General features: G+C 41.2%; 2 protein-coding genes across 4 annotated transcripts in view; one reads left to right on the top strand and one right to left on the bottom strand.

Annotated features, from left to right (window-relative positions):
- Positions 1-371, bottom strand: part of LOC101735874 (gamma-aminobutyric acid type B receptor subunit 2) — a 39473-nt gene extending 39102 nt beyond the window's left edge. For both annotated transcript variants that reach the window (XM_021348308.3, XM_012690749.4), the window contains exon 1: positions 108-371. The gene's annotated coding sequence lies outside the window, so the exon portion shown is untranslated. The remainder of the gene's footprint in view (positions 1-107) is intronic.
- Positions 372-2810: 2439 nt separating this feature from the next.
- Positions 2811-27061, top strand: LOC101746623 (protein transport protein Sec24C). 2 transcript variants are annotated; one of them, XM_038020808.2, is made up of 19 exons: positions 2811-2967; positions 4122-5456; positions 7995-8161; positions 8880-8997; positions 9713-9798; positions 10485-10674; positions 11778-11887; positions 12230-12343; positions 13019-13105; positions 13644-13829; positions 14339-14486; positions 14881-15041; positions 15134-15302; positions 15368-15580; positions 18345-18539; positions 19171-19362; positions 20573-20766; positions 22441-22574; positions 25696-27061. In XM_038020808.2, the coding sequence occupies exons 2-19, from the start codon at positions 4142-4144 to the stop codon at positions 25697-25699; spliced, it is 3783 nt and encodes a 1260-aa protein (XP_037876736.1). In that variant the 5' UTR covers positions 2811-2967; positions 4122-4141; the 3' UTR covers positions 25700-27061. The 2 variants fall into 2 exon arrangements, with proteins under 2 accessions (XP_037876736.1, XP_037876737.1); XM_038020809.2 differs by lacking the exon at positions 22441-22574.
- The last annotated feature ends 92 nt before the right edge of the window (positions 27062-27153 follow it).

Below are 27153 nucleotides of genomic sequence, written 5' to 3'. Positions count from 1 at the left end.
GTCAAATCGCAAGAATCCGTTTTATTTTATAATTATTAAATATTTAATAAGTTAATATAAATAATACTAAACACTAATAAATTATTAAAAATATGTAAATCGAGTACCTTTAAGTTCTAAACAGCCAAACTCACATTAGCACAAACAAAATAAATCACAAAATCAGATCTGACGGATCATTGAATTGTTTGAGAAGCTACATTTCAAGATAAACACATATCACGCAATTTTAAATGTTTTCTTCATTTATTTTATGTTCAAATTATATCGCTTTTTATTAAGTAAATACTCAAAAATGGTCTTTATCGTCTAAAGAACGAACCACATGATTAAAAGTGTAGTTTCAGTGGACGTTTTCGTGAAACTCCGAACCGGGCATACATTTTGAAGCATCTAATATTGTGATTTAATACTATATGCAATAGAGTTTGTTTTACTGAAATATTTCAAACGTGTGTTGTGACGTTTAGACAGGGTTTGTTTCAGCAAACACACAGAATTAGCCTTTCGTGCTTGCAAATCGATACGGGGTGTTCTGGGACTTGGTGATGTGATAATATCGATAAAAACAAAGTGTGTCAATCTTACAAAAAAATTACAAATATGATTTTAAACATGTAAGAATGGTTTTAGAAATTTTGAAAAGCGGGCAGGTTACGATAATAACCTTTTGTGTTGTTAGTTTGTGTAAGTTTACGTGTAAAAGCAGACGAGCATCGAAGCCACCGGATAGTAAATGGCTATCGTTGCCCTTAGGCAGCGGCAATACGGGGGATACAGCTGCGGCCTACCATTTAGAGTCGGAATTCCGATGATTCGAACGGCTCATATCAGATGCGATTTTTTTAAATGCTACCTAATTTTAAAATAAGTGAAAAACAAAATAACTTTCATGTTTACTCTAACTGATTACCAGTGTCAAGTCAAAATTCAATTTTAAAATCATTTATTTCATTTATTTCAACTTAGATGTCAGTATAACACACTTGATGAATGTCAAAAAAATAACTTCAATGATTTCTCAGACTCGATATCTAGTTATTGCGCATCACTATTCACGCAAGCGCACTACAAGGGGTGTGTCCTAGGTTCGACCTGCTAAGTGTCCCTTGTCAGTCATATCACTATGGTTTTAAACTAAAAAGCTTTGATACCAAAGAAATATTTACATTAGTCTTAAGCCATAACAATATGTAAAATGAAAAATCATAAATTGAAAATAGAAATTCAGAAATGTAGGTACCGGTAAAATGGGGCGATTAGGGATTGAGAGGCGAATCGGGAAAAAACCGGGAAAATCTTTCGACGCTCAATATAAGTTTTATATTCGTTGCAAAATCTTCCGTTTTTTGTAGTTTAATAGTAGAATGTTGAAAGTTCACAAAACAAATCTGAATATGCTGCTAACTTATAAAAAATCGCGTTTTAAATTAACTTCCTGTGGTGGTAATTATTTTAGTGCTAGAAACTTTGCTCTCTTTTATTTATTTGATAATAATAGAAGACGACTATGATTTATAAACGTTGTTTAGTGTTTAAACCAGCATATATATTAAAGGTAAGTCCCAGTTGTTATTGGTTTTAATGTATTTGATTAAATAAAAATACATGTAAAAATCTGTTGTTTTTGGGGATATTGGGGACGTCTTAGGTATAAATAACAACGAAAAAGGGGTCAATTGGGATGAGAATACGTGAAATGGAAACGACTTAAGTATAAATAGGTACAGGTTTGTAGGGTTGTCTATGTAGTTATAAAATATTTTTTAAATTTGTTGGTAAAAATCTGGTTTATTCGAAGCGAAATTGGGAATAAGTCTTTAGTTGAAATAGATAAGCAATTTAATATAAGTAAGTCGATTTTGCAGAGACATGTAACAAGATCAATGAAATCTCAAGGTGGACAAAAATATCTAAGTAATACATAATAAAATATTTAATATTTGTTCAGAGTGGGGGTATTCATCTGATTAATCCATGGAATAACCGACACACCTAATCTCTTAACCCAGATAGAAATATCAGCCCCTAAGTACTTACCAAGAACGGAGAAATATAAACCGTTTCTAAGAAAGCCCACTATATATGTATAAATAAATATATATATTTTTTTTTTTTGGTTGTTAATGCACTGTCGATTGCACCTATAATTGAGGTGATGTCTGCCATGTACTTTTGTCAGTTTCCAATTTTTTTTATTGATGATCACTTTGTTGGTGCAACTAAATAAATAAATAAATTTAAACTATATATAAAAATAAAAGTAGTGCCAACCCTAGCAAATTTCTCATTTCGTCCCAATTAACCGCAATTTTCGGGTAAATAGGGATTACACCTATTTTTGCATTTTTTGCTTAAACTGGAATGCTAGTTGCATAATTTTAAATTAGACTACAAAGATGCCCCCAAGACTCAACCATTTTGATCCTGATATAGCATTATATACATCAACAACTACCTTAAAATTGCTCATAAAGTTGGAATTTGTCCCTAATAGCCCCATTTTACGGTACTTTAAAAGTACCATAACTTGATACGGAAATGAATATTTCATAAATTAGCTCTCTATTCCAACGTGTTAATGTTTATTTCCGTACAGCACAGTTTGACATTTTGGTTTGAAGATTGCCACTACAATATCCAAATTTTAAACTTTTGCTATTTTTAAATAAAAATCTTTAAAACATTTAATTCCATCAATGTCTATTTCAATTGTATTTCTTAAAATAATCAAAAATAAGACTTGTATCATCAATTACTTCGTAAGTAGCTTTATGGGAATAAAATTTAGACTTAAAGTAAAGAATTCATTTCGTTCCACGCAGCACCGTGCTCGTAAGAAAAGTTCCACATAAGCGTTTTTAGTGTGACAACACTGCTAATACGTGGCCCCGACGTTTTAAGTGATTTGTGTGTCTTGTTTACGTTTTTTATTGTGTAATTTCGTTTTTATATCTCTCAGAAGCCGTAAGTATACCGGGATTAAATACTATTTTCATAACACGTAATATTCATTTGCATAAAACACAGTGAAAACTTCACACAAACGAAAACACAAGACAACTGTCAAAATTACACCAACAAGATTTTTATTATTTCTTCAACTATTTAGATGTTTTTGTGTGAAATTACTAATAAAACATGCAAAGACTTGAAAATGAAAACAAAAATGTATCTACATTCATAGTAAATCTATAACTACAAAGAAAAAACAACAAAACTTGAGACAAAATCAAGTTGTAATTATAGGGCAAAATCTGAATAACTCTGCCTTTATTGATAGAATTTATTGTTTTAGAGTATTATCGTCATATATTTACAACGTAAAATAACATGTAACAAAAATATGACGTTAAAAGTTATTGCATACCTACTTAAATAATTTTTTATTGTCATAAGGCAAAAACCTTTTTCTGTTTTTAAAAATACAAAGAGGTTATCTTCTGTGTCACATAAATGAAAATTGGTTCTAAAAACTGTTTTTATAGATAAAAACATTAACAAAAAAAACTTAAATTTACTAAGAAAATCATCCTTCCATCATACTTATAACAATGTAATTTTTCCTTATCCCTCACATAGCTTTGGCTTTATTTGTTCTTCTCTCCTCTCTTCTCGTATAATCTATTTTTCCCTGGAAGGCACCACCTCTAATCATTAATCGTTTTGTGTTTAAAATATTGTATATTTATGCTTATCTTAAGAGGGAAAGCATAGTGTAGAAAAAATTGACTGTAAGAGAAAAGAGCATGCTGCATTACTGGCAATTTTGGCAGGATTGGCACATAGTATTTAATATATTAGATATATATTCATTATATTGTTGATGTATGTATTTATTATAATCATTAAATTTATGAAGAATTTATGTTTATTAATGAATTTAGTTTATGTATGTAAAACTATTATCTGGTCATTTAATAAGAATAGTTAGTATATTATATAACATAATAGTAAAGTATCTGTATTCCTTTAATAATTTAATAATTCCACCTACTATGTTCTTTTCTGTATCACCCTTGGCTGACTCGTAGAGCATGCTAAAGGCATTAAGTCCACTAATGTAATGTAACATGTGAGAAATTTAATAAATAAATTACAACAGCATATTCTATTTTCAGGTGATACGGCTTACCATAAGATGATGAATCCACAATATCCACCTCCTGGGCAAAATAATAATGCTCCCAACAACCCGATATATCCACCTAGCTCCCAAGAGTACAATGGAGTACAGAATGCTAACATCTATAGTCAGATGCCGGCTGGGCCACAAAAGCAATTTGATCAGGACATGGCACAGAAAATGCAGAACATGAACATAAATGGCTCACAAGGATTCAATATCCCTCCTACACAGCTACCTCCTGGTCAAGCACCACCAAATTTTGGACCAGGGCAAGGTCAACGGCCAGCTCCAATGCCGATTAGACCACCTGCGGGAGGACAATTCCCTCCAATGACAGGACAGAGACCTCCTTCTGCAACAGGACAGGCACTAACAGCCCAAGAAGGATTTGAAACTCAGCGACCTCCAAGTCAGCCCATGCCACCTATGAGTCAACCACAGGGTATATCTGGTCAAATGCCACCTCATTCTAAGGGTGGTTTTCCATATCAACCTATACCGGTGCGGCCAGGAATGCCACCAAATCAACCTACAGCTGGAATGGTTGCTCAACCTGGAGCAGCCCCTCAGCCAGGTCCGGGAATGCAGGGCCCTCCACAATCTCAGTCAAGTTCTATACCAACAGGAATACCTCAGTCAAGAGCTGGCCCTATTCCTGGGCAACCAGGCCTCAATCCACAGTCATTAGGCCCTCAATCAGGGCCTGGACAGGGAGCCCCACCTCACCCGGGCCAAATGCCACGGCAAGGGTTATCTCAGCCTGGTCAATCCAGCTTAGGACCCCAACATGGTCTCCCTCCGACAAGTCAAGGCCTACCTTTGCAACCAGGAATGTCTCCCCAACCTCCACAACTTGGACCGGGTCTACAGCAGCAAACAGGACAGAGACAACCTCCACATATTGGTCAACAAGGCACACCTACAAGTCAACCTAGCTTCCCACAACAACCTGGTCAAATACCTTCTCATCCAGGGCAAGCTGGATTCCTATCTCAACCTGGCCCGCCTGGTCTGCCAGCCCAACCAGTCCAGGCTGGACAACCTCAACCTGGCCCACCTGGGCTACCAACACAAGGGCTTCCATCGCAACCCAGCCACCCTGGACTCCCTCCACAACCATCACAAGGGCTTTTACCTCAGCCCGGCCTTCCTCCGCAACCTGGTTTTCCTCAACAACCTGGTTTTGGGCCCCAAGGTCCATACCAACAGATGCCCGGTATGCCACACATGCCACCACCCTTGGCCCAGCAAAGACAGTTTCCCAATGCTCCTGCTCAGCCTGGATATGGAGCGCCACCTGGGCCACCTACTAGTGCAGCCTTTCCTGGTAAGCATCTACTTTTAAAATCACTTCCCAGTGGCAGGATACAGTGCGACATCGACAAGTGTGTACAATTTTACTGGTGGTGGGACCTCTTGTGATTTCGCACAGGTAGGCACCACCACCCTGCCTATTTCTGCCAAGAAAGAAACCTGGAGACCAGTAACACAAGTCTTTGAACCTAGTACAGACTTCAGCACTTTTAAAGGCTAACAAAATAAATTATAAGATTAATCTCTATTACTATTTGTACTATACCAATAAGGAGAAATAAATAAATATTATTATTATTAATTAAAAACAGATACACGGTTAGTTTATATGCTGTCGTATTGGTAGCGCGATGTGTACAAGTGAAATCTCTCTATAAACTACTAAAATACTTATTACTGGTGGTAGGACCTCTTGTGAGTCAGCACGGGTAGGTACCACCACCCCGCCGATTTCTGCCGTGAAGCAGTAAGGTGTTTCGGTTTGAGGGGTGGGGCAGCCGTAACTATACTTGAGGCTTTAAAACTTATATCTCAAGGTGGGTGGCGCATTTGTGTTGTAGATGTCTATGGGCTTCAGTAACCACTTAACACCAGGTGGACTGTGAGCACGTCTACCCATCTGAGCAATAAAATCATAAAAAACAAAATTGATCTATCTATTTCTGCAGGAAAACCAATCATGCATTCCAGTTTAAAGGGTGCGATAACTACTGTATAATATGATTAAGACTTTTGCTTTATATCTGAACATAAACAGCAGAATTCAGTTGGCTTTGGCTATGAATCGAACCAACATCTCCAGATCGTCAAGTTCCACATACCCCGCGCGTACCCTAGGCGCGGGCACCTCGTAGGAGGTTTGGTCCCCGGCCCGAAAAAAAGTATAAATCAGGGCTTGTGGACTCCTGTGCTGTAAAAAAAACTCATATGCTTAGATCCTCTATTATAGAGAGCTATTGTGACATGTTAATTGTATATATTTTGACGCCACTTATTGGTTTTGAATGCTTCATCTTATATTTATATATATATATATATATATATATATATTTTTTTTTCCTACCTAAGCTGATAGCCCTAGCGGCTATTTCAGCGTAACCCTAACTTTAGTAGGTGAGCTCACGGGGCTCAAACCTGACGATGTTGCTAACACGAACCCTAGCAAGAGTCGTGCTTCGCAGAATCTACCACCGGATCGGAAACGCGACCCACTGAGAAGATCCGGCGAGAAACTCAGTGGGCTGTGTCTGAGAGTTAATTTACTCGTCGAGCCCTTCGTCGCAAGCGACGGGTTCGACGAGAACGGTGACCGGTGCTTGAAGTACCTAAAAGCACCGTTAGTGTATCGGGAGGATCCGAGATGACGTGTTTTGGGCGACGTCGACTGCTTTCCATTCTGTCCGCAGGATCGGGAATGTAGTTACCGGCGGCCACGATGAGAGGGTTCTCGTGTCGTGCCGCTTTATCGAAGTGGCGCATGGACGCCGACTGCAGATACTTACTGATGGACTCTAAGTCCAGGTCGTCATGGAGGTCGACATTCCTGATGAACCACGGGGCTCCGACGGCTATCCTGCAAAAACGGGATTGAATGATTTGAAAGGATTTTAAGTGTATGCGGGCCGCGTGAGCGAACACTACACTTGCATAGGTCATGACGGGGCGTATGCAAGTTTTGTAGAGTGTCACCTTATTTCTAAGGGACATTTTACTTCGCATACATATCATCGGGTAGAGACGTCCTAGGATGAAGGCGGCACGATCGCGTACCGTCTTAATGTGGGGGCGGAATGTCATCCTACTGTCGAGGGTGACGCCTAAATATTTGACCTTCGGGGCCCACGGTATGGGCTGGTCGAACATCGTGATTGGGCGAACGGCGGGGGCGGGGGTGTTGACGCGCCTAGTCGGGAGAGGGATGCTCAGCGTGGTGTTCGGAGGGCGACCCCTTTTGAAGAGCACCGCTGTGCTTTTCGTGGGGTTAATGTCGATGCGCCACTTCCGGAACCACTGTCCCATGGTGGTAGCTGCGGTCTGAAGTCGTCGATGAAGCAACGCCTTCTTCCTACACGAGTAGTAGATGGCGGTGTCATCGGCGAAGAGCGCCAGATGGGTCTCCGGAGACCGGGGTATATCGTTAATATACAAACTGAATAGTAACGGGGAGAGGGCGGAGCCTTGCGGGACTCCGGCTGTGACGTGACGGGGCCGGGAACGCGTTCCCTCGACTCGATATCGGAACGAACGGTTCGACAAGTAGTCTCGTATGATGAGCACGAGTCTGTCTGGCACTCCCATGTTATACAGTTTGTATATCAAACCGTTGTGCCAGACTTTGTCGAACGCCTTCGCTATATCGAAGAAGAGGGCTCCTGTCGGAATGGATTTATATATATATATAAATTCTATTGTATGATTGTATGTCACAGAACTCCACCTAAATGGCTAGACCGATTTGAATAAATTTTTGAGCATGCATTCATTCATTCATTTTGTGTATGCAGGACTGTCTGTCGGATCTGCTAGTATTGAATAATTTTTTTACCAACAGGCATGCCACCCCTTCCACCACAAGGCCATGGGCAACAATATCAAGGACAACCATCAGGCTACCCGCCACAGTACCAACCTCCATTCCCAGCACAACAGCCAAGCTACCCAGGTCAGCAGTATCAACCACCACAGAAAACCCTAGATCCGGACCAAATGCCCAGTCCGGTAAGAAAATAAATATTCATTTAACATTTTGAGATGAGTAAAAATTCTCATATTCGACTATAAGATATCATCTGAAATATGTTAATAATATAATTAATTTAAATTATTCTCTGTCTAATTCAAATCTAATTAAAATGACCATCATAAACTTAAGTTCAGAATTGTTCAGAACATAGGATTAGTTATGGAAGCTATCTAAGCGTGTGTCCAGCGATTAGGCAGCTCATCCTTTATGATGAACAATATAGACCAATTATCTTCAATTTATTATAAGATCAATGCAGTATATCTTTTTCATCTAATATAAAAGCCCTAAGTTTAATAACACAGTAGAGTTTTGTCAAAAAGTACACAATATTGTACTGTCCCTGTGTCGGCTTAAATTTCTCTTGCACTGAACTTTTTTAGTCAATCTGTCAATCTTCCTCTTTTTGCCGATGCTGTCATTGATTACCCTAACATATCTCAGCATCTTGTAAATAAACTAGGCATGCATATAGATATAGATACATATGTGTATATATGAAGATGTAGATGTAAGTGATAATGCTACATCGTGTTTATGACCCGTATTGTATCAGGAGCCACCGCTACCAGTTTGAGAAATCGATTTCCTTATCTCCTGCATATCATAAAACTATCTTAACTGTATTAACGATAATCTTCAAGGCTTTAAATCTGCTTATACATATTGAAAATTTGTTTTTCTATTGCACAGATCGAGGTGATGTTGGATGACCAACAGAACCGGGGTGGTGTCTTTGTTACGAATGGTAAAGGATTAGTTCCGCCGCTGGTGACCACCGATTTCATCGTTGACGACAAAGGGAATGCCAGTAAGAAGTTTTTTTATCTTGTTTAATTAGCATTTATTTGATGGTAAATAGCCTATTAGATGCAGCTGCTCAATATAATGGTATTTTCAGGGGCAGATATGTTTTTTTTAAAGGTACTTGTATGTACCTAAAGCGGACCAACAAATCATTTTCATAGTGGAGAAAGAATGCACAATGCACCATACAATGACATCTTTTAATCGAATTATATTCACATATTTGATAATTACATTTGAGTCCGCTAAAAGGTGCCACTATTTGTCTATTGTGGACGCGTAAAATAACGCTTAAGTAGCGTCCTGCATTTCCGTATTCATTGTGTACATTTTATTGCTTAAACGAGTGGATGGACTCACGGTCCGCCTGGTGTAAGTGGTCAACGGAGCCCATAGACATCTACAACGTAAATGCCGCCATCTATCATGAGATATGAGTTCTAAGGTCTAATTTTTATAGTACAACGGCTGCCCCAACCTTCAAACCGAAACGCATTACTGCTTCACGGCAGAAATAGGCGAGGTGGTGGTACCTACCCGTGCTGACTCACAGGAGGTCCTACCACCAGTAATAACATTCCACATGACCAGGACTGCTCTGCCAAGAGTAATCAGCTATGCTGAGCTTTTCGTGCGTGATGTTATCATCTCAGAAACGATAAGTTCAATCAGCCAACCTTGTTTCCTTGAACGGTTCCAACATACCTCTCTGTTCCCAGGTCCCCGCTACATTCGGAGTTCCATGTACACGGTGCCTGTGACCGCAGACCTGCTGAAGCAAACCGCCATGCCGTTCTGTTTGGTCGTAAGTTTCTTTGAGATAGTACACGTCATTACAGAATCTCCCGATCCATTAACGGAGCTTTTAGGTACCTCAAGCACCGGTCACCGTCCCCGTCGAACCCGTCGCTTGCGACGAAGGGCTCGGCGAGTAAATTAACCTACAGACACAGCCCACTGAGTTCCTCGCCGGATCTTTTCAGTGGGTCGCGTTTCCGATCCGGTGGTAGATTCTGCGAAGCACGGCTCTTGCTAGGGTTCTTGTTAGCAACGTCTTCAGGTTTGAGCCCCGTGAGCTCACCTACACGTCAAGTAGAAACTGAAATAGTCTCTCAAGGTTATCAGCACAGGTAAAAAAAAAGACTATCTTTTTTATTTATTTATTGCTTAGATGGGTGAACGAGCTCACAGCTCACCAAGTGGTTACTGGAGCCCATAGACATTTATAACTTAAATGCGCCACCCACCTTGAGATATAAGTTCTAAGGTCTCAAGTATAGTTACAACGGCTACCCCACTCTTCAAACCGAAACGCATTACTGCTTCACGGTAGAAATAGGCGGGGTGAAAATCAAGTAGTATCAGTATAGGCAGGACAAAAGTATCTAGTATATAGACTGAGATAGTCTAAAGTATATTTAGACTATCTCAGTCTCTCTAGGACCCCGGAGTGTGTTAGAATGAACTCGCGCATCGCTCGCTCGTCCCCAGGTGTCCCCGATGGCGGAGACGGTGGGGCAGGAGCTGGAGCCGCCGCTGCTGGACTTCGCGGCGCTGACGGGGTCCCCCGGCATGGGCCCGGTGCGCTGCTGCCGCTGCAAGGCCTACATGTGCCCCAACATGAAGTTCGTGGACGCCGGGAGACATTTCAAGTGTGCCTTCTGCAAGGCGACTACTGAGGGTGAGTCTTAAACCACTATACCATAATACCATAGATAATCGAATCTGAAGTGGTGTGTACCATCATAGTTCTACCACCAACCAGCTCTTAAATTCCGGGCTAAAGAGCGGGACAGCAAGTTCACAATAAAATTTAATTTTCGATATCACGGTGGTTGATTTTTTTTTGCAAAGACGCTTGTACGGCGCACCAATTGTTAAGTGGCTCCAGTCCACCGACGTTCACCTTGAAACATGATATCTAAGTCTCAATTGTATAGTAAACGACTGTTGCAACCTTCGAACTGGATTACTGCTTCGCGGCTTCACAGATACCTCCACCGTGACCGCACTAGAGGGTTGGAAAGGCCTCCAACCCTCTAGTGCAGTAAATAAATAATAGTTTAAAAAAACTAAAAAAATACGCTTTTATAGAAAATCCAACTAAAAAATAGAAAATAAATTTTAATAAATTTGAATTAAAAAGAGTGTAAGAAAAAAATTTTTATTGTAAAAATATATTTTATGAACAGATATGAGTAGAAGGGTTATTTTGATAATATCCTGAATGCTTATATATGCTTTTTTACAATAAAATTTTTTTTTTCTTACACTATTATTCATTCAAATTTCTTTTCTATTTTTTACTTGAATTTAAATTTTTTAATTTTTTTTTTTAAATATTATATTGTCAGTAGTCCTTAATAAGTATGCCAAATTTCTAGTTAATCCGACGTTTTGAAAGAGGTCAAAATCGTGTTCAAAGATTCCGTTACATAATAAAATACATACGTATGAAGCTAATAAAAGCGGGACGCCTTCAGCTCCAACACTAGGAGCAGGCTTAGAGACCCCGGTAACCGTACTCGTCAAACTCGGCAAAGAGTTCGACGCGCAACCTAATCCATGCATCAGCTCGCTGAGTTTCTAAAGCGAAGCAATTGCTCTTGAGTTGTTAGGTCTCCTTCGGAGGCGCTCGGGCAGCTGTTAGCAAATCCCACCCCTCCTGGCTGCGCCTTTGCTCGCCCACCTGTTCTAGTGAAACTGGAAAGGCCTTCAGGCCACCAGTTAACCTTTAAATCATAAAAAAAAGCGTATTAAAACCACGTTTGCTTCTCGTTGCAGTGCCGATGGAGTACACTCAGTACGTGAACAGCATGCAGCAGTACGGGCGGGTGCCGGCGGAGATGGCGCTGGGGGCCTACGAGATAGTCGCCACCACCGAGTACTGCAGGGTCGGTACTAGTCGCTGCATCGAACGGAACTAATTGAATTAGTGGATTGTGACGTCATTTGTGTGTGCCTCGTTAGAAACTTAACTTCTAATGGCACTACGTTACTTTTTAAATATTTGTGCCTTATTTCATCGTTAATCTATATTAAATATATAAATCTACTGTGGTTTTTATGGATGTTCCTAAGACCTACTTTTATTTATAGATTGAGGCACTACAAAGTCTGCCGGGTCAGCTAGTTTTTTCATAAAAATAACAAGATAAATTAAAATAAGCCATGACTTAAAGGTCTTAGTTACCAGGTCATAAAATCGCTTTAAAAAAAAAGTTTGTCCTTCGCAGAACAACACGCTGCCGAAGCCGCCGGCCACCGTGTTCGTGCTGGACGTGTCGTACAACGCCGTCAAGAGCGGCCTCGTCGACGCGTTCTGCGAGAACATCCTCGACATCATCCGGGTGAGCGCGCGGGGACGGACTTATTACTGGTGGTAGGACCTCTTGTGAGGCCGCGCGGGTAGGTACGACCGCCCTGCCCATTTCTGCCGTGAAGCAGTAATGCGTTTCGGTTTGAAGGGCGAGGCAGCCGTTGTAACTATAATTGAGATATCTCAAGGTGAGTGGCGCATTTACGTTGTAGATGGCTATGGGCTCCAGTAACCACTTAACACAGGTAGGCTGTGAGTCCACCATCGTCATCATCATCCTACCCTTATCCCAGTCACCTGGGTCGGCGCAACATGTTTTCTCCTTCCATACTCTTCTATCATATACCATTTTTTCCACTCTTACCTCACTCCTCTCTTACCCATATCGTCTTTCCATTTCTTCTTAGGTCTTCCTCTTCCTCTATATCCTTCCACATTCATAGTTAACATTCTCTTACCATGTCCATACCATCTCAAACGCGCACTTCTCAGCTTCTCTGTCACAGGTGCCACTTTCAGACTTCCTCTAACATATTCATTCCATCTATTCTATCCATTCTCGTTACTCCACACATCCATCGCAACATTCGCATCTCTGCTGCATGCAGTCGCCTTTCATCCACCATCGTCCACCATCTAAGCGATAAAAAATACCGCTGCTGTAACGGAACCGAACGACAATAAGCCTTCCCGTCTGCTCTTCCAGGAGCTGCCCAAGGACGAGCAAGGGAAGAGCTACACCCGCGTCGGCTTCATCACCTACAGCTCGACCGTTCACTTCTACAACATCAAGGTATGACGCGTTTCAAACGAGAATGTCCATGGACCTGCGCCATGTTGTGACGTCATAGCCGTCAAATCGAAAAGAATTGGTAGAGTCAGTAAAAAAAGTTAGGATTTTTTAAATATTAATTTATAATTCAGATCTTCGAGTTTGCTGCTTGAGTGATCATAATCATCGTCGCCCATCCATAAGTTATAGGGCCCGACAGTATTGATTTTTAAATAGGTGTTTTTTTTTTAATATATAATCTTAAATTCATGTTTAATTTATCTCGACCAGTACGGTCAAATGCAACATATCAAAAAAATTATATAGGTATGTATGGTTTATTAAGACAGACATATTAATAATCTTCATAATTAGGCAAACAATTCATTAAAAAAATAGAAGATAATTTATTGTTGTTGCTATCCATACTTATCGAACTTTGACAGATCAAGGGGTCATTGACGTGCACATTCTTATTTGAAACGCACTGTAACCCCCACCCGAGGGGCGCGTCGTGTACAGTGACGTCACGAGGAGGTCCGGCGTGTGCTTGTTCCAGGGCAGCTTAGGCCAAGCCCAAATGCTGTCGGTGGGCGACGTGGGCGACATGTTCGTGCCCATCCTGGAGGGGTTCCTGGAGAGGGTCGAGGACAGCGGCTCGGTGCTCGCCTCCCTGCTGGAGCAGATTCCCGCCATGTTCAGAGAGAACAAGGAGACGGAGACTGTCATGCTGCCGGCCGTTCAGGTCAGTCGGGGTCGCCAATGGGCCGCTCGACACGGAGCTTTTGGGATCAGTCAGTTGGTCCACAGCTTTGCTTATTATTAATAATATAAATAAATGTATATGTATACTAATATATAAATCTACAGTAGTTTTTACGGATGTACCGTTATTACTACTGAACCATGCATCCGATTGACTTGAAACTTGGTATCCATGTAGAATATACATGTACTTAACGGATAGGCTAATATTTAAATGAGTGTTGGACTCCCTACACCAGTTACGGGGGCGTTAATGGTGAGAATCCTTGTGAGGGTGAGAAATAATAATGTTAATTTTAAATGCCTAGCGAAGCGGGCGGATACAGCTTGTAAATTATAACGCGGCTAAAATCCTCAACCATTTAGTAGCTAAGGAGACAGAGTTGATATAACTAATACTCAACGCGTCAGTGTCGTGCAGCCGCAGGTTCGATGTTCGTCATTTTGGTTTGCTTATGCTCTACTATAAACATATTATTCCTCGACCAGGCTGGTCTGGAAGCTTTGAAAGCTGCCGACACCGCCGGTCAGCTGTTCGTGTTCCACACTACGCTGCCCACGTACAACGCGCCCGGGAAGCTCGTCAACCGCGAGGACAGGAAGCTTTTGGGAACCGACAAGGAAAAGCAGATATTGGGTGAGAGGGACCACATGCAGCTTGCACTAGGAGACGAGCAAGCAGTTCAAACGTAAAAGCTATGTCAATTATAATACATCTGCAAATATTGAAAATCAAATTTGTCTTTGCTATCTCCGTTTGTTTTCTGAATGTGCGCAATGTTTTTTACACGCATTGCACTTATAATGTACACATGACATACACATGACCCACAGACCTACGCTCTGTTCCATTGCACACGAGACGTTCCTTCAGCCACGAATGAGCATATGGCCGTGCACACCACAATGGCCACGTTTAACTAACGTCCAATTTCCGTCTGAAGAAAATTCTGTATAATAGGGCGAAAAGGTACCTTAGGATACATTTTCGCGCACAACCCGGCCACTAATCGAGCGGCGCGCGGTCCCAGGTCCGCAGAACACCGCGTACAACGAGCTGGGCGCGGCGTGCTCGGCGGCCGGCGTGGCCGTGCAGCTGTTCGCCTGCAACAACGCCTACATCGACGCCGCCACCGTGGGGCAGCTGCCGCGCCTCACCGGCGGACAGCTCTACAAGTACACCTACTTCACGGTGCGTGCCCCGCCCCGCCCCGCCCCGTCCCGCCCCGCCCCGCCCCGCCCCGCCCCGCGGACCCCGTACTGACGGCGGCGTGCTGTGTGCAGGCGGAGTGCGACGGCGCGCGGCTGCTGCGGGACGTGCGGCGCGCGCTGCGACGTCCGGCCGCGCACGACGCCGTCATGCGACTGCGGACGTCCACCGGCGTGCGCCCCACCGACTTCTACGGGCACTTCTTCATGTCCAACACCACCGACGTGGAGCTCGCCGTCATGGGTGCGTGCCCGCCGCGTACTGCCGCAGCCTCGCGCCCCCCCACTGACCCGCCCCCCGTCCCGCAGACGCGGACAAGGCGGTCGGCATCGAGGTGAAGCACGACGACAAGCTGACGGCGGAGGAGGGCGTGTACGTGCAGGCGGCGCTGCTGTACACGCACCGCTCGGGCCAGCGCCGGCTGCGCGTGCTCAACCTGGCGCTCAGCGTGGCGCACCAGCTCGCCGACGTCTACCGCAGCATGGAGCTCGACACCTGCATCAACTTCCTGACCAAACAAGGTAAGTGCGTCGTGCGGTGTTAGAGCCGCTATTATACTCATTTTAATTAAAACTTATTTGATTATACGGAATCGAAGTATCCGTACAAAAAGACTCAAACGTGTCTATGACCCGGCAAAGTGAGCAAATGAACTTAACTGGGCAGAACCGATTTGGTGATGAGGGCGGCTAATGGTAGATCAGCCGACCCCGGCGCCCCGCCCCGCGCCCTCGTTCCGCTGACTCCCAAAAGTACACTCGCGTACAGTGAAAATTCTATCGTTATTAATCATTAAATTTTTTTGTTATAATTGTTTGTTGATTTTGTTGTTATTGCTATTTGTTGAGTGTTTGTTGATATTTTATAAAAAAATACACTATGCCACGACAAACTGGTGTAGTATTAAAAAGACAAACTAGAAAAATGGCGTATGACGTATATTGCTTTATGAAAAAACAGGGAAAGAATGATATGGAAACAGTAAAACAGATTTCGGAAGTAACAAAAACAGTGAGTACTGTTAGGTGCATTATTAACGAAGCTAAGGACTCCGACTTGCTCGCCGTGTTTCGAATTCCGGGTAAAAAAGATCAGGGAAGAAGAAAGTTACCGGAATGGATAGTTTCGATCAATCTGTAATAAAAGATGCATTCATAATAACCACATAACAAACAGCTAAACTCCGAACCGTAGAAAGGCTTCGTAAAAAATTTAAAGAACATAATATAAATTTTAATGTCTTTTGACCTAAAAATAATAATAGACCTAATAATAGAAATAATAGCTATTTTACTCTATGTTGTTTTTAATACCTTAATAGCATTAGGGACTTTTTGGCTGGAACGCGAGGAGTGAAGTTGTGTGATATGTTTTATTTTGTCTATTTAGTGTTTCTTCAGGTTTAAATGTGCAATAACGGTGGTTTATTAACTGTTTAATATCTGTGAAAGTGCACAAATGTCGGAAAATGAAACAAAGCCGCTGGGCGTGAGTTCTCGGGATCCTCCAAAAAGTTCACTGAAAAAATCTCAGTAAATGACCACCATTTTACTGAGATTATATTTCACCCCATATCATCTCATCTTATTTCATTTAATTTCATCCCAAGCTGATTAATGCCTCAAATTAATTATCTTCATTTCAATTCATTTCACTTCATATTTGTTATCGTTTTTCATAAAAATAAGAATATAAATTAAAATAAGACATGACGTAAAGATCTTAGTTACAAGGTCATAGGTGGCGCATTTACGTTGTAGATGTCTATGGGCTCCAGTAACCACTTAACATCAGGTGGGCTGTGAGCCCGTCCGTCCAACTAAGCAAAAGAAAAAAAATCCCTTAAAAAATTAGTAGCAATATGACACAGAGTAAATAATATTTTTGCACATGAGTGTAAATGCGCGAACTTTCCCCTACTACGTCCGAGGGTTCACTTACTTAGATATATATATATATATAATGTATTATTTTATTTACATCAAAATACAGTTTAGCCTAGTAAAACTATAGCACAAATTGAGTTGCTCTATAAAGAGAAACAACATTTAAAGCTATTGCTTCACCACTTTTTTTATATTTCAATATTCCAAAATGCTTTTATATTTCTAATGTTCCTTCTTTTACTGTCAATATTCTTCAATATTCAAAAGTCCATTTATGTCATCTTTATAACATTATTAACCACTTTTAAGATAAATCTTATAGAGGTTACATATGTATACCACATATAAAGAAGATTAGCCTTAAAAGTTGGGTATTTTTTTATTATTAATAGCCGTACTCGTCCGCTTCGCTGGGCATTTAAAATTAACATTCTTATTTATTGTCACTATTATTAGGAAGTCCAACACACATATAAATATTAGCCTATCCATTAAGTACATGTCCCTTATACATGGATACCAAGTTTCAAGTCAATCGGATGTATGGTTCAGTAGTTATAACGGAACATCCGTAAAAACCACTGCAGATTTATATATTAGTACTAGCGACCCGCCCTCGCTTCGCTTTGGAAACATTAAATTTGATTATTGATAGCTGAGTCCCGCGATGTTACCCGCGGATATTGTCGTGCCGCGGGTGACGCCGCGAGGCGAAGTTAGTCTAAAAGTAAAAAAGTAACCTAAGTTACTCCTTATATCATCAGCTACCTATCAGTGAGTCTCGTCAAAATCGGTCCAGCCGTTCCAGAGATTAGCAGGAACAAACAGACAGACAGACAGACAAAAATTGTAAAAAATGTTATTTTAGTGTATGTACCGTATATATATTCATATTATTACGCCGGTAAGAGTAACGCCATCTATCGCCGAATAGTCGAACGAATATCGAAAGATCCAGAATGCTCGAGAATTACAACGCCATCTATTGACAGATTACGACTAGAGTTGTGTGGAACATTCTCGATTGCGATATAAAGCGTTGAAGGGATGGCACGCAGTCAGTCAGTAATCGGAACTACTCGAAGCGAGACAGCGAACGGATCACCTGAAGCGAAGCGGAACAAGCGAATTGAGAGTTTTAGTGTTTGTTGAGTGTTTTAAAATGTTTATGAAGTGTTTAAGTGTTTTAAGTGTTGAATGCAGTTTTTAAGTTGTACTTTGGTGAAAGTTTATTTATCCCGAAACCCAGCGCGTAACAATATGCATGTAGTAAAAAGCGGTTATTTCAATATTACAAACAGACACTCCAATTTTATTTATATGTATAGATTGTGGAACCTAATTAAATAAGTAGAGAGACAGTAGAGAGTGGGTACTGACAGCGCACTGTGTGCCGCAGCGGTGTGGGCGGTGCGGGAGGCGGGGGGCCGCGCGGCGCGGCAGGCGCTGGGGGCGCGCTGTGCCCGCTCGCTGGCCGCCTACCGCCGCCACTGCGCCTCGCCCTCCGCCGCCGGACAGCTCGTGCTGCCGGAGTCCATGAAGCTGCTGCCGCTCTACACCTGCTGTCTGCTGCGCTCCGACGCGCTGGCCGGAGGTACGTACCTCCCGCACCTGTATGTAGCGTAACTTTTGTGAAATGTACGATCCAATGTTAGAATCAGTGACCCACTGCTCTGACTGGGGCCAGTGATTGTAAATTCTCTCAGGTTGAGCCCCGCAAACTCACACTCACACAAACCGGACATAGTTAGAATAGTCCTAGAGGCCATAATAACCCTCTCCGGCGGCGAGGCTGTCTTCATAGTCACTTGTAAAGTCGGGACGAGTTGGAAGCGCTCATCAGCATCTAATGCAGCCTTTCCCAAAGTGGGCGATAACGCCCCCTTGTGGGCGCTTCAGGCTTAAATAGGGGGCGGTAAGAGACCCAGAAAAAAAGGGTGCGTTATGTAGAGGCGATTTGGAATTTAAATTAGGAAGACTCATAGACACCGACAGAGCTCTCGCTAGAGTGGTATTTAAGTAGGTGAAAAAACCGGGCGCTAAAAAATAATTTATTCTCAAAGTGGGCAATAGACAAAATAATTTTGGGAACCACTGATCTAGTGGAATAAAATTTTATATCACATTTTCAAAGAAAATAGTATAGATGAGTAGTCTACCTTAAAGTCATCGTGCGTCTTGGTGTGGACGAGTCGAACCTTATTGTGGTCCCTGGGCCCCCACAGGCCCCGACATCACGTGCGACGACCGCTCGTGCGCGATGTACCGTGCGCTCACCGCCGACGTGGCCACATCCGTGGTCTACACTTACCCTCGCCTGCTCCCGCTGCACAAGCTGGCTGACTCGCCGGACGCTAAGCTCACCCCGCTGAGGGCTTCCATAGACAAGATGAATGAATTCGGGGTATATTTACTGGGTATGTAATGTTTACTTCTAATAATTACTAAATCAATGCTCTTGTGTGCCCAGTCCAACCGCGCCTAATCATATTGATTGCTAGTTAAAATGGTTATCGATTTCATTATCCAATGCAGACAATGGTTACTTAGTTAAGTCAGTTAATGTTTTATTTAATAACCATAAGGATACTTAAAAAATAGTAAAATATTAAGGGATTTTATCATAATATTAAATATTGTGGATTTACAGATAATAATTTAAAAAAAATTAGCATTCTGCACTCCTTCTCTATATTCTCTATAAGTGTGGGAAATTTCATACTCCTCCGTCCGCGCAATTTTCGTAAAAAGGGATACAAAGTTTTTCCTTCACGTATTAATATATAGATACTCCTTTCGTTATCACATCCGATGTTCATGAGCTCAAATGACGTCACGTGGATGGAACTTTGAATAATCATATATTGGTCGTTCATTCGCTTATAGTACATTTATCTCTTTTATTGCCGTAAAATGGAATTGGGACCCTTTCCAAATCCAACACAAATTTTCAATGGTTTTTTTTAATGGTTCCGAAGGCTTAAATTTTTAGATACGATACGTTATTATACATAATTCATTACAAAATATACACAAAAACTGAGAAAACTAGCTTGACCCGATTCACCTTGGCGTATGGGGACAATAGGGCTAGCACTATTTTGTTGTTAGGTAGGTACCTAACTTTAAGTAATTAACTTTTTATTATCTTTAATGAGTTACAAAACTTTAATGACTAAATTAAACTATTTAATATTGTTAAACACTAAATAAAAGTAATTTTCAGTGCAACAAAGTTAAATCTGTAACAACCCAATAAAAGTATTGTGACATCCCAGATTTGTCCGTATTCCTCCCAATCTACTGTAACTGGTATTTTTTTTTTGTTTTTTTTTTATTGCTACGATGGGTGGACGAGCTCACAGTCCGCCTGTTGTTAAGTGGTTACTGGAGCCCATAGACATCTACGACGTAAATGCGCCACCCACCTTGCGATATAAGTTCTAAGGTCTCAAGTATAGTTACAACGGCTGCCCCGCCCATCAAACCGAAACGCATTACTGATTCACGGCAGAAATAGCTAGGGCGGTTGTACCTACCCGCGCGGACTCACAAGAGGTCCTACCACCAGTAATTGTTGCCCTGGTTATCGAGGGCTATATAGTGAGTAATGGTTCCCCGTGATAGAGAACGGCGTGCACATGTTGCTGTGGGTGGGGTCCCAGGCGCCCGCCGAGTTCGTGCGCGACGTGTTCGGCGTGAGCTCCCCTCAACAGATCGAGCCCACGGTCTACGAGCTGCCCGTCCTCGACACGCCCATCAGCCGTACCGTGCGCGCACAGATCGAGCACGCGCGCGACGCACGCCGCCTCTGCATGCGGGTGAGCACGGGGACGCCCCCCAACCCCCCTCCCCCTCCTGGACCTGCACCCTGGACCACAATCGTACTATATTGCAGTACAGACAAGCATATTCTCAAGATTAGATGTACCTTTTCTGAATAATTGCAGAGAGGTTCACAGAATTTGCTCGTAGTGCCGTATTTCAATCGTATGTAGTATATATGTTGTTGTAGTTTTCTTTTATAACTGTGTCCTTACTAATTAATTTTTAAGAAATCACTGTAACTGACATTTATATGGATCATTATCTATTGATTTATTTTTTAATTTTTTTATTTATTTGTTAGGCTCACAATACACATTACAAGCTAAAAATATACATAAAAAAAACACAAGTAAAAAGAAACAAAATCTGGCTTGCAACATAAGTTACGTGCGCACGACAAAACAAGACATAGTGCTGAATTAGTACAACAACGTTCCTTACAATTATACGACAGAACAACACGACCACTTAAAACTAATCTAACTTATAATGTAAGGAAATAATTTTATTCACAATATAAAATTAAACAATTACACTACTGAACTGGAGGATGCCCTTGATCATTTTTATAAACGTAACTAACCTAAAAGTAAAAATATCCAACTCAGGCACTGGACCACAATCATACTGTATTGCAGTACAAGCAGGTATGTGACCAGCTTGATTGGTCAAGTGAGTGGACTCCGTTGTCCATGGACATCAGCAATGTCAGTGATACAGTGGGTCTAGTGCTTCGGTTATTGCCACCCATGATCGAACACAGTGGAGGAACGTCACACGTGGTCGCGATCCTCAGCAGTGACGGAACGATATAGAAGAAGTGCTTCGAAGCCTCTGGCCCAGTGGTCTGGGAACTTTTTTAATTATTACCCCAAAATATTTTTGTGTAAGTTGATATTACCCCATGGCGAAGAACAGAAAAAAAACGAAATCGCTTCTTTTTAGTATTTTTCATATTATAGCCCCCATGATAATTTTGAAAAGTAAACAATAACTAAAAATTTAATTTAAACATAATTTGTTCAATTTATCAATGTAATACCTTGTAATACAAAACGCTAATAATAGTAATATATGTAATATACAGTTGAAGAAAAAAATCGCCCCCACATAAAATACAAGTAAATGATAATTTCTTGTTTTGAGTTTGAAATCACAACGATTCTAAAGAAGTTTCACTTCAATATATACTTTTTACTCACAAAAGTTTCATTTTTACCCCCCAAAATTGCATTTTACCCCATTTGGGGTAATTTATCCCGCTCCCCCGACCGCTGCTCTAGTCCGGCGCCCTCGAAGAGCTGACTGTAGGTAGGGGACAACGCGATAACTTTATCGATACTAGCGCCAAGTTATGATCTTAGGAGATATCGACGATATTACTATTGATAAATCAAAAACATTGCAAAAAAACCACCAAATTTATTAAGTAACTTCAAATCCACTAACTAATACTTGTGTGTGTTTAAAATTCTGATTTAATTTGAAATAATACTACAGCAGTCGATATCCAACCGACAGAAAATGTCAAATCGAACCGGTAACCGATCTGTTAGTTATTGACACCCATTCTCCTCCTCCTACCCTCCCCCCTTTTAAAAATGTAAAGCCCACTTCCCCTGATGTCTTCTGCATGCGTGTTTGAAACTGTTCTATCTCTTGCTTAGCTGTTAGTGGTACACCAGTACGACAAGAAGGAGGTGGAACTTAGGAAGATGCTGGTCGAAGATCGGAGTGTAAATGGTGCCGAATCCTATACTGAGTATCTGTTGGCCACGCACAAACAAGTCCAGAAAATGATGTAGGTTGTCGCGGCGACGGCCCCGGGGGGCGGAGGCCCGGGCTCCCGGGGGCGGCGGCTGGGCTGGTGCTTGGGGCCTTTCTCCAGTTCTGTTGTGGGGGAATTTGGTTTAGGTCTTAAGGCGGAGCTGCTTGTGGGGAACAACGTGTGCAAGTTTGTTTTGAAATGCTTTTTGAAGATGGCTTTAAAGTTTTGAGTGTGGCTTTTTGTATTTCATTCTACTGCTGCTGGTGACCACATGCCGTCGCGTGTGCTGTTAGCGTGGACGGTATCGACGCGAACATAAACCCGTGCTTTAGCGATGGCTTGACCTCTAACCGCTGGTGTTCACTTTGAGATAAATCGCTTCAGTATTACGTTCGGTCTCCGCGGATCGTAAATCATAATTAAAACTACTTTTACGGTTCAATCTTTCGTTATCGTGACAGACAGAATGACAATATAGACTACTGTCCAAAAAAAAACCATTATATTTATTTGAAAAGAAACCATGAAAACTAAAACTAATGGAATCTCTAAACAATCCGCGGCGCCATTGTGTTGTTAAGAAGGAATTTGGAGTCTACCACTGGACTCTGGATCCTGGAATATAGATTTGAGGGTTCCCTATCAATATGCATCACGCTCACCTGCATTCTCCGCAGTCCTCTTCCTGCCCATCCAGATTTGATAGGAACCTACTAATGCTTTGGTGCTAAATGCTTTAAACTGGTGGTAGGACCTCTTGTGAGTCCGTGCGGGTAGGTACCACCGCCCTGCCTATTTCTGCCGTGAAGCAGTAATGCGTTTCGGTTCGAAGGGTGGGGCAGCCGTTGTAACTATACTGAGACCTTAGAACTTATATCTCAAGGTGGGTGGCGCATTTACGTTGTAAATGTCTATGGGCTCCAGTAACCACTTAACATCAGGTGGGCAGTGAGCTCGTCCATCCATCTAAGCAATAAAAAAAGGTCCTGTATTACTGATCTCCAGGCTCGTTTCTTCTTAGGATAGATTAGGTTAGGTTTATTCAGATAATTCTAATAAAAAGCTATTTAGCTCACTCGTGAGATTATAAATAGTATTTATGTATTTTTTTAATACATTCTTTTTTTTTTTTTTCTTTCTATTAATGAACCTCGTGTTTATTAAGAGAAGAACCTAACCGTAAAAGTACTTTTAATTACAAAGCGCTTTTAATGCGATTAATTTGGTTTGATTTTCGATATCACACTAATTTGATTTTTTTTTTTATCACGAGCTAAACTTTTGAAGCTTTCATACTAAACACCATCATCTTGAGTTCTCGTATGAATGACTCTGGTGTGGCGGTAGCTATCATAGAATACAAGATATGTGACAGATGCCTGAATTTACGAAATTTTCAAGATAAGCTTGCATGTACTGGGTGTTAGGAGACCTCTTCCGAAAAAGAAGACAGAATATAGTAGTAATGACACCTTTGATGATGGGACGGAAAAAAAGCGATCCTGATTTTAGTAATTTATTTTTGATATGAGATGAAAGGATAATGATATGATGGGACGGGAAAAATCGATCCTGATTTTAGTAATTTATTTTTGATATGAGATGATGGGATAATGATATGATGGGACGGGAAAAAGCGATCCTGATTTTAGTAATTTATTTTTGATATGAGATGATGGGATAATGATATGATGGGACGGGAAAAATCGATCCTGATTTTAGTAATTTATTTTTGATATGAGATGATGGGATAATGATATGATGGGACGGGAAAAAGCGATCCTGATTTTAGTAATTTATTTTTGATATGAGATGATGGGATAATGATATGATGGGACGGGAAAAATCGATCCTGATTTTAGTAATTTATTTTTGATATGAGATGATGGGATAATGATATGATGGGACGGGAAAAAGCGATCCTGATTTTAGTAATTTATTTTTGATATGAGATGATGGGACGGGAAAAAACCGATCCTGATTTTAGTAATTTATTTTTGATATGAGATCATGAGATAAGGATATGATGGGACGGGAAAAAAACCGATCCTGATTTTAGTAATTTATATTTGATATGAGATGATGGGATAATGATATGATGGGACGGGAAAAAAATCGATCCTGATTTCAATAATGTATTTTTTATGAAACTATCGTTTCATTTAGCTGCACTAACATGATTGAGCATAAATAAAACGTTTTAAAAATATATATTTTTTTATAATCAGTATCGATTTTTTTTTCTGTCCCATCATCAGACGAGTCATTAGTAGTATCGTCTGTCTTCGATTTTGGAAGCGGTCTCCTAACACCCAGTATACAAGTTCCGAACATTGGGACCGTCGGTAGACCGAGCAATTTCACCAGCTCGATGCAAGATTTTCTCTTTGTGGTGAAACCTTTCAAACGGGTATTCCTAATTACTTATGACGATACGGATTGAATTTTAAAATTGAACCGGACTGCCTTGACCGTGTCGCACGGCAGCGGCTCGATCGGGGCAGTCTAGCGGTGGCCGCACACTGCACGCTACCCTCCGGCTAGGGAGTAAAGATCTTTTTTTTAAGGGATTTTATGATCTGGTAACTAAGACCTTTATTAAGTCAAGTTTTATTTTAATTTTAATGAAACTTTTTTTATATGAAAAATGATATTATGAAATGAAATGAAGTTGATTAATATGAAACATGACATGAAATGAAATGAGAAGTAATGAAAATTAAAGATAAGCTCAGTAAAATGGTGGTCTTTTATTGAGACTTTTTCAGTGGACTTTTTGGAGGATCCCGAGAAGTTACGTTCAGCGGCTTTATTTCGTTTTCCCACATTTGTGCACTTTCACAGATACTAAACAGTTAACAAACCACTGCTATTACACATTTAAACCTGAAGAAACACTAAATAGACAAAATAAAACAAATCACACAACTTTACTCCTCGCGTTCCCGCCAAAAAGTCCGGAGTAGAGGTCAGAGTCTCAAGGTATATAAGGGCTGGTTCCTTCGAACCGAAAGCCGTGACCGTCTCGCAATAAATATACTCTACATCTCTGTATCATTCCAATCACATACCACCCAGACGCTCTCTTGAGTTATCCTCCCTGAGCGTTGCTCACGGCTGCCAACCAAAACTGACTGTCCCAATCTCATTTCAGCTAACGATAATGCGCCAACACGACAAATTAGAGACGGTGCTACGTCACTTCCTGGTCGAGGACCGAGGCGTCGACGGAAGCGCGTCATACGTTGACTTCCTCTGCCACGTGCACAAGGAGATCAGACAACTTCTATAGCATCCGAACACGTGCAGCCGGAGCAGGAGGGCCCACGGACCGCGGCTCCGGCTATAGGCCCTCACATAGACACACGGCGTAATTCTAAAGAGATAAATTAACTGAGCGTATATCAGACACTCATCTTGACCGGACTCTCGCAAATACATTATTAAACACGTGTGGGTGACTGCCAGGTATAATAATTTAAAAATACGTATTTTCAATTCACTTTGACGCCCAACTCGAAAATAATGCTAAAACAAAATACTAATGAAACGTTTTCATGACTTTTGTATTTGTATTGCTGTCCAGTGACAAGAGATGGCAACACCGTCGAGCGTTCGAATTAATTTTGTAGCTGGCAACACAGATAGCTGTTTTCTATATAAAGACATAAATGTTATGAGTTTTGTTTGGTTAATAATTAATAGGAGACTGTTTGGTATACTCGTAAAAGTAAATGTTAATCTATATAGTTTTCTTATGAGTACCAAACTGGAGTACGTCGTCGCGTCTCGATTTACAGAGATAAGTGCGTTCCCAGGGACCATTGTACCTACGAATCAGCTTCGAGCCCCGGCAAAGTCGTGTCGATACGAATACAGACATCTTTTAAATTGTACTCGTCACGTGAGAACGCAATACCCTGTAATGTTTTGAGGGTAGTGGAAAAAACTACCCCTTTAAAACTGTTGCGCCTACCGTCAAAACCCGTCAAAAGTGAAGTACAACTGTGACTACCCTCCCGTCTCGTCTCAGTACTCTTAGTCCCTCGTCTCGCGAACCGTTTCCGATTTGACTTGCATGTAATCATAGTTTAAGTTGGCGCGGTGTTGCAATGCTCAAAAAATTATTGCAGCGATTCAAAATCGATTTCAAAATGGCGGCGCAAAAGAATATACTTTAGTGTGATTTGTTAAGACTGTAGAAATCATTTGAAGGATAAATCAGTTTGATGTAATTTTATTTTTGAATATTGCAACACCAGACGCCTCGTCTCTGTCAAGGGAATGTTGTCAAGTTCGTGTTCCTATGAACAAGCGGCTTGAGGCGGTCCCATGACACCGTCCCCGACCTCATGCCTCACGTGGGTGCGGCCGCCGCCTTGTCTCATTGAAAACGTCAACAATTTTTTGGCAGAAACCCCTATTATGTAATTAATTAGTGCCGATATTATAATTCTTAGTATCTAATTGTTATAAAGGAGTCTGGAATTGTAAATAAATATATATGAATTATTTTTAAATATTCGTTTCATTATTAACAATCGTAACCATATCTACCGTTAGCCATATGCCTTCCTAAAGTATTGGTCTTTGGACACATTGCTGGAAATGA

The sequence above is a fragment of the Bombyx mori genome, chromosome 27 (assembly GCF_030269925.1).
Source record: "Bombyx mori chromosome 27, ASM3026992v2".
NCBI lineage: Eukaryota > Metazoa > Arthropoda > Insecta > Lepidoptera > Bombycidae > Bombyx > Bombyx mori.
This window is presented reverse-complemented; position numbering and strand designations above follow the sequence as displayed.

What these genes read in the sequence shown, in the direction of transcription:
- LOC101746623 (XM_038020809.2), top strand. Translation starts at nt 4,142, where the DNA reads ATGATGAATCCACAATATCCACCTCCTGGGCAAAATAATAATGCTCCC. An exon ending in TACTAGTGCAGCCTTTCCTG is followed by an intron (nt 5,457 to 7,994) that starts GTAAGCATCTAC and finishes TTTTACCAACAG; the next exon opens with GCATGCCACCCCTTCCACCA. An exon ending in CAAGGAAAAGCAGATATTGG is followed by an intron (nt 14,487 to 14,880) that starts GTGAGAGGGACC and finishes GCGCGGTCCCAG; the next exon opens with GTCCGCAGAACACCGCGTAC.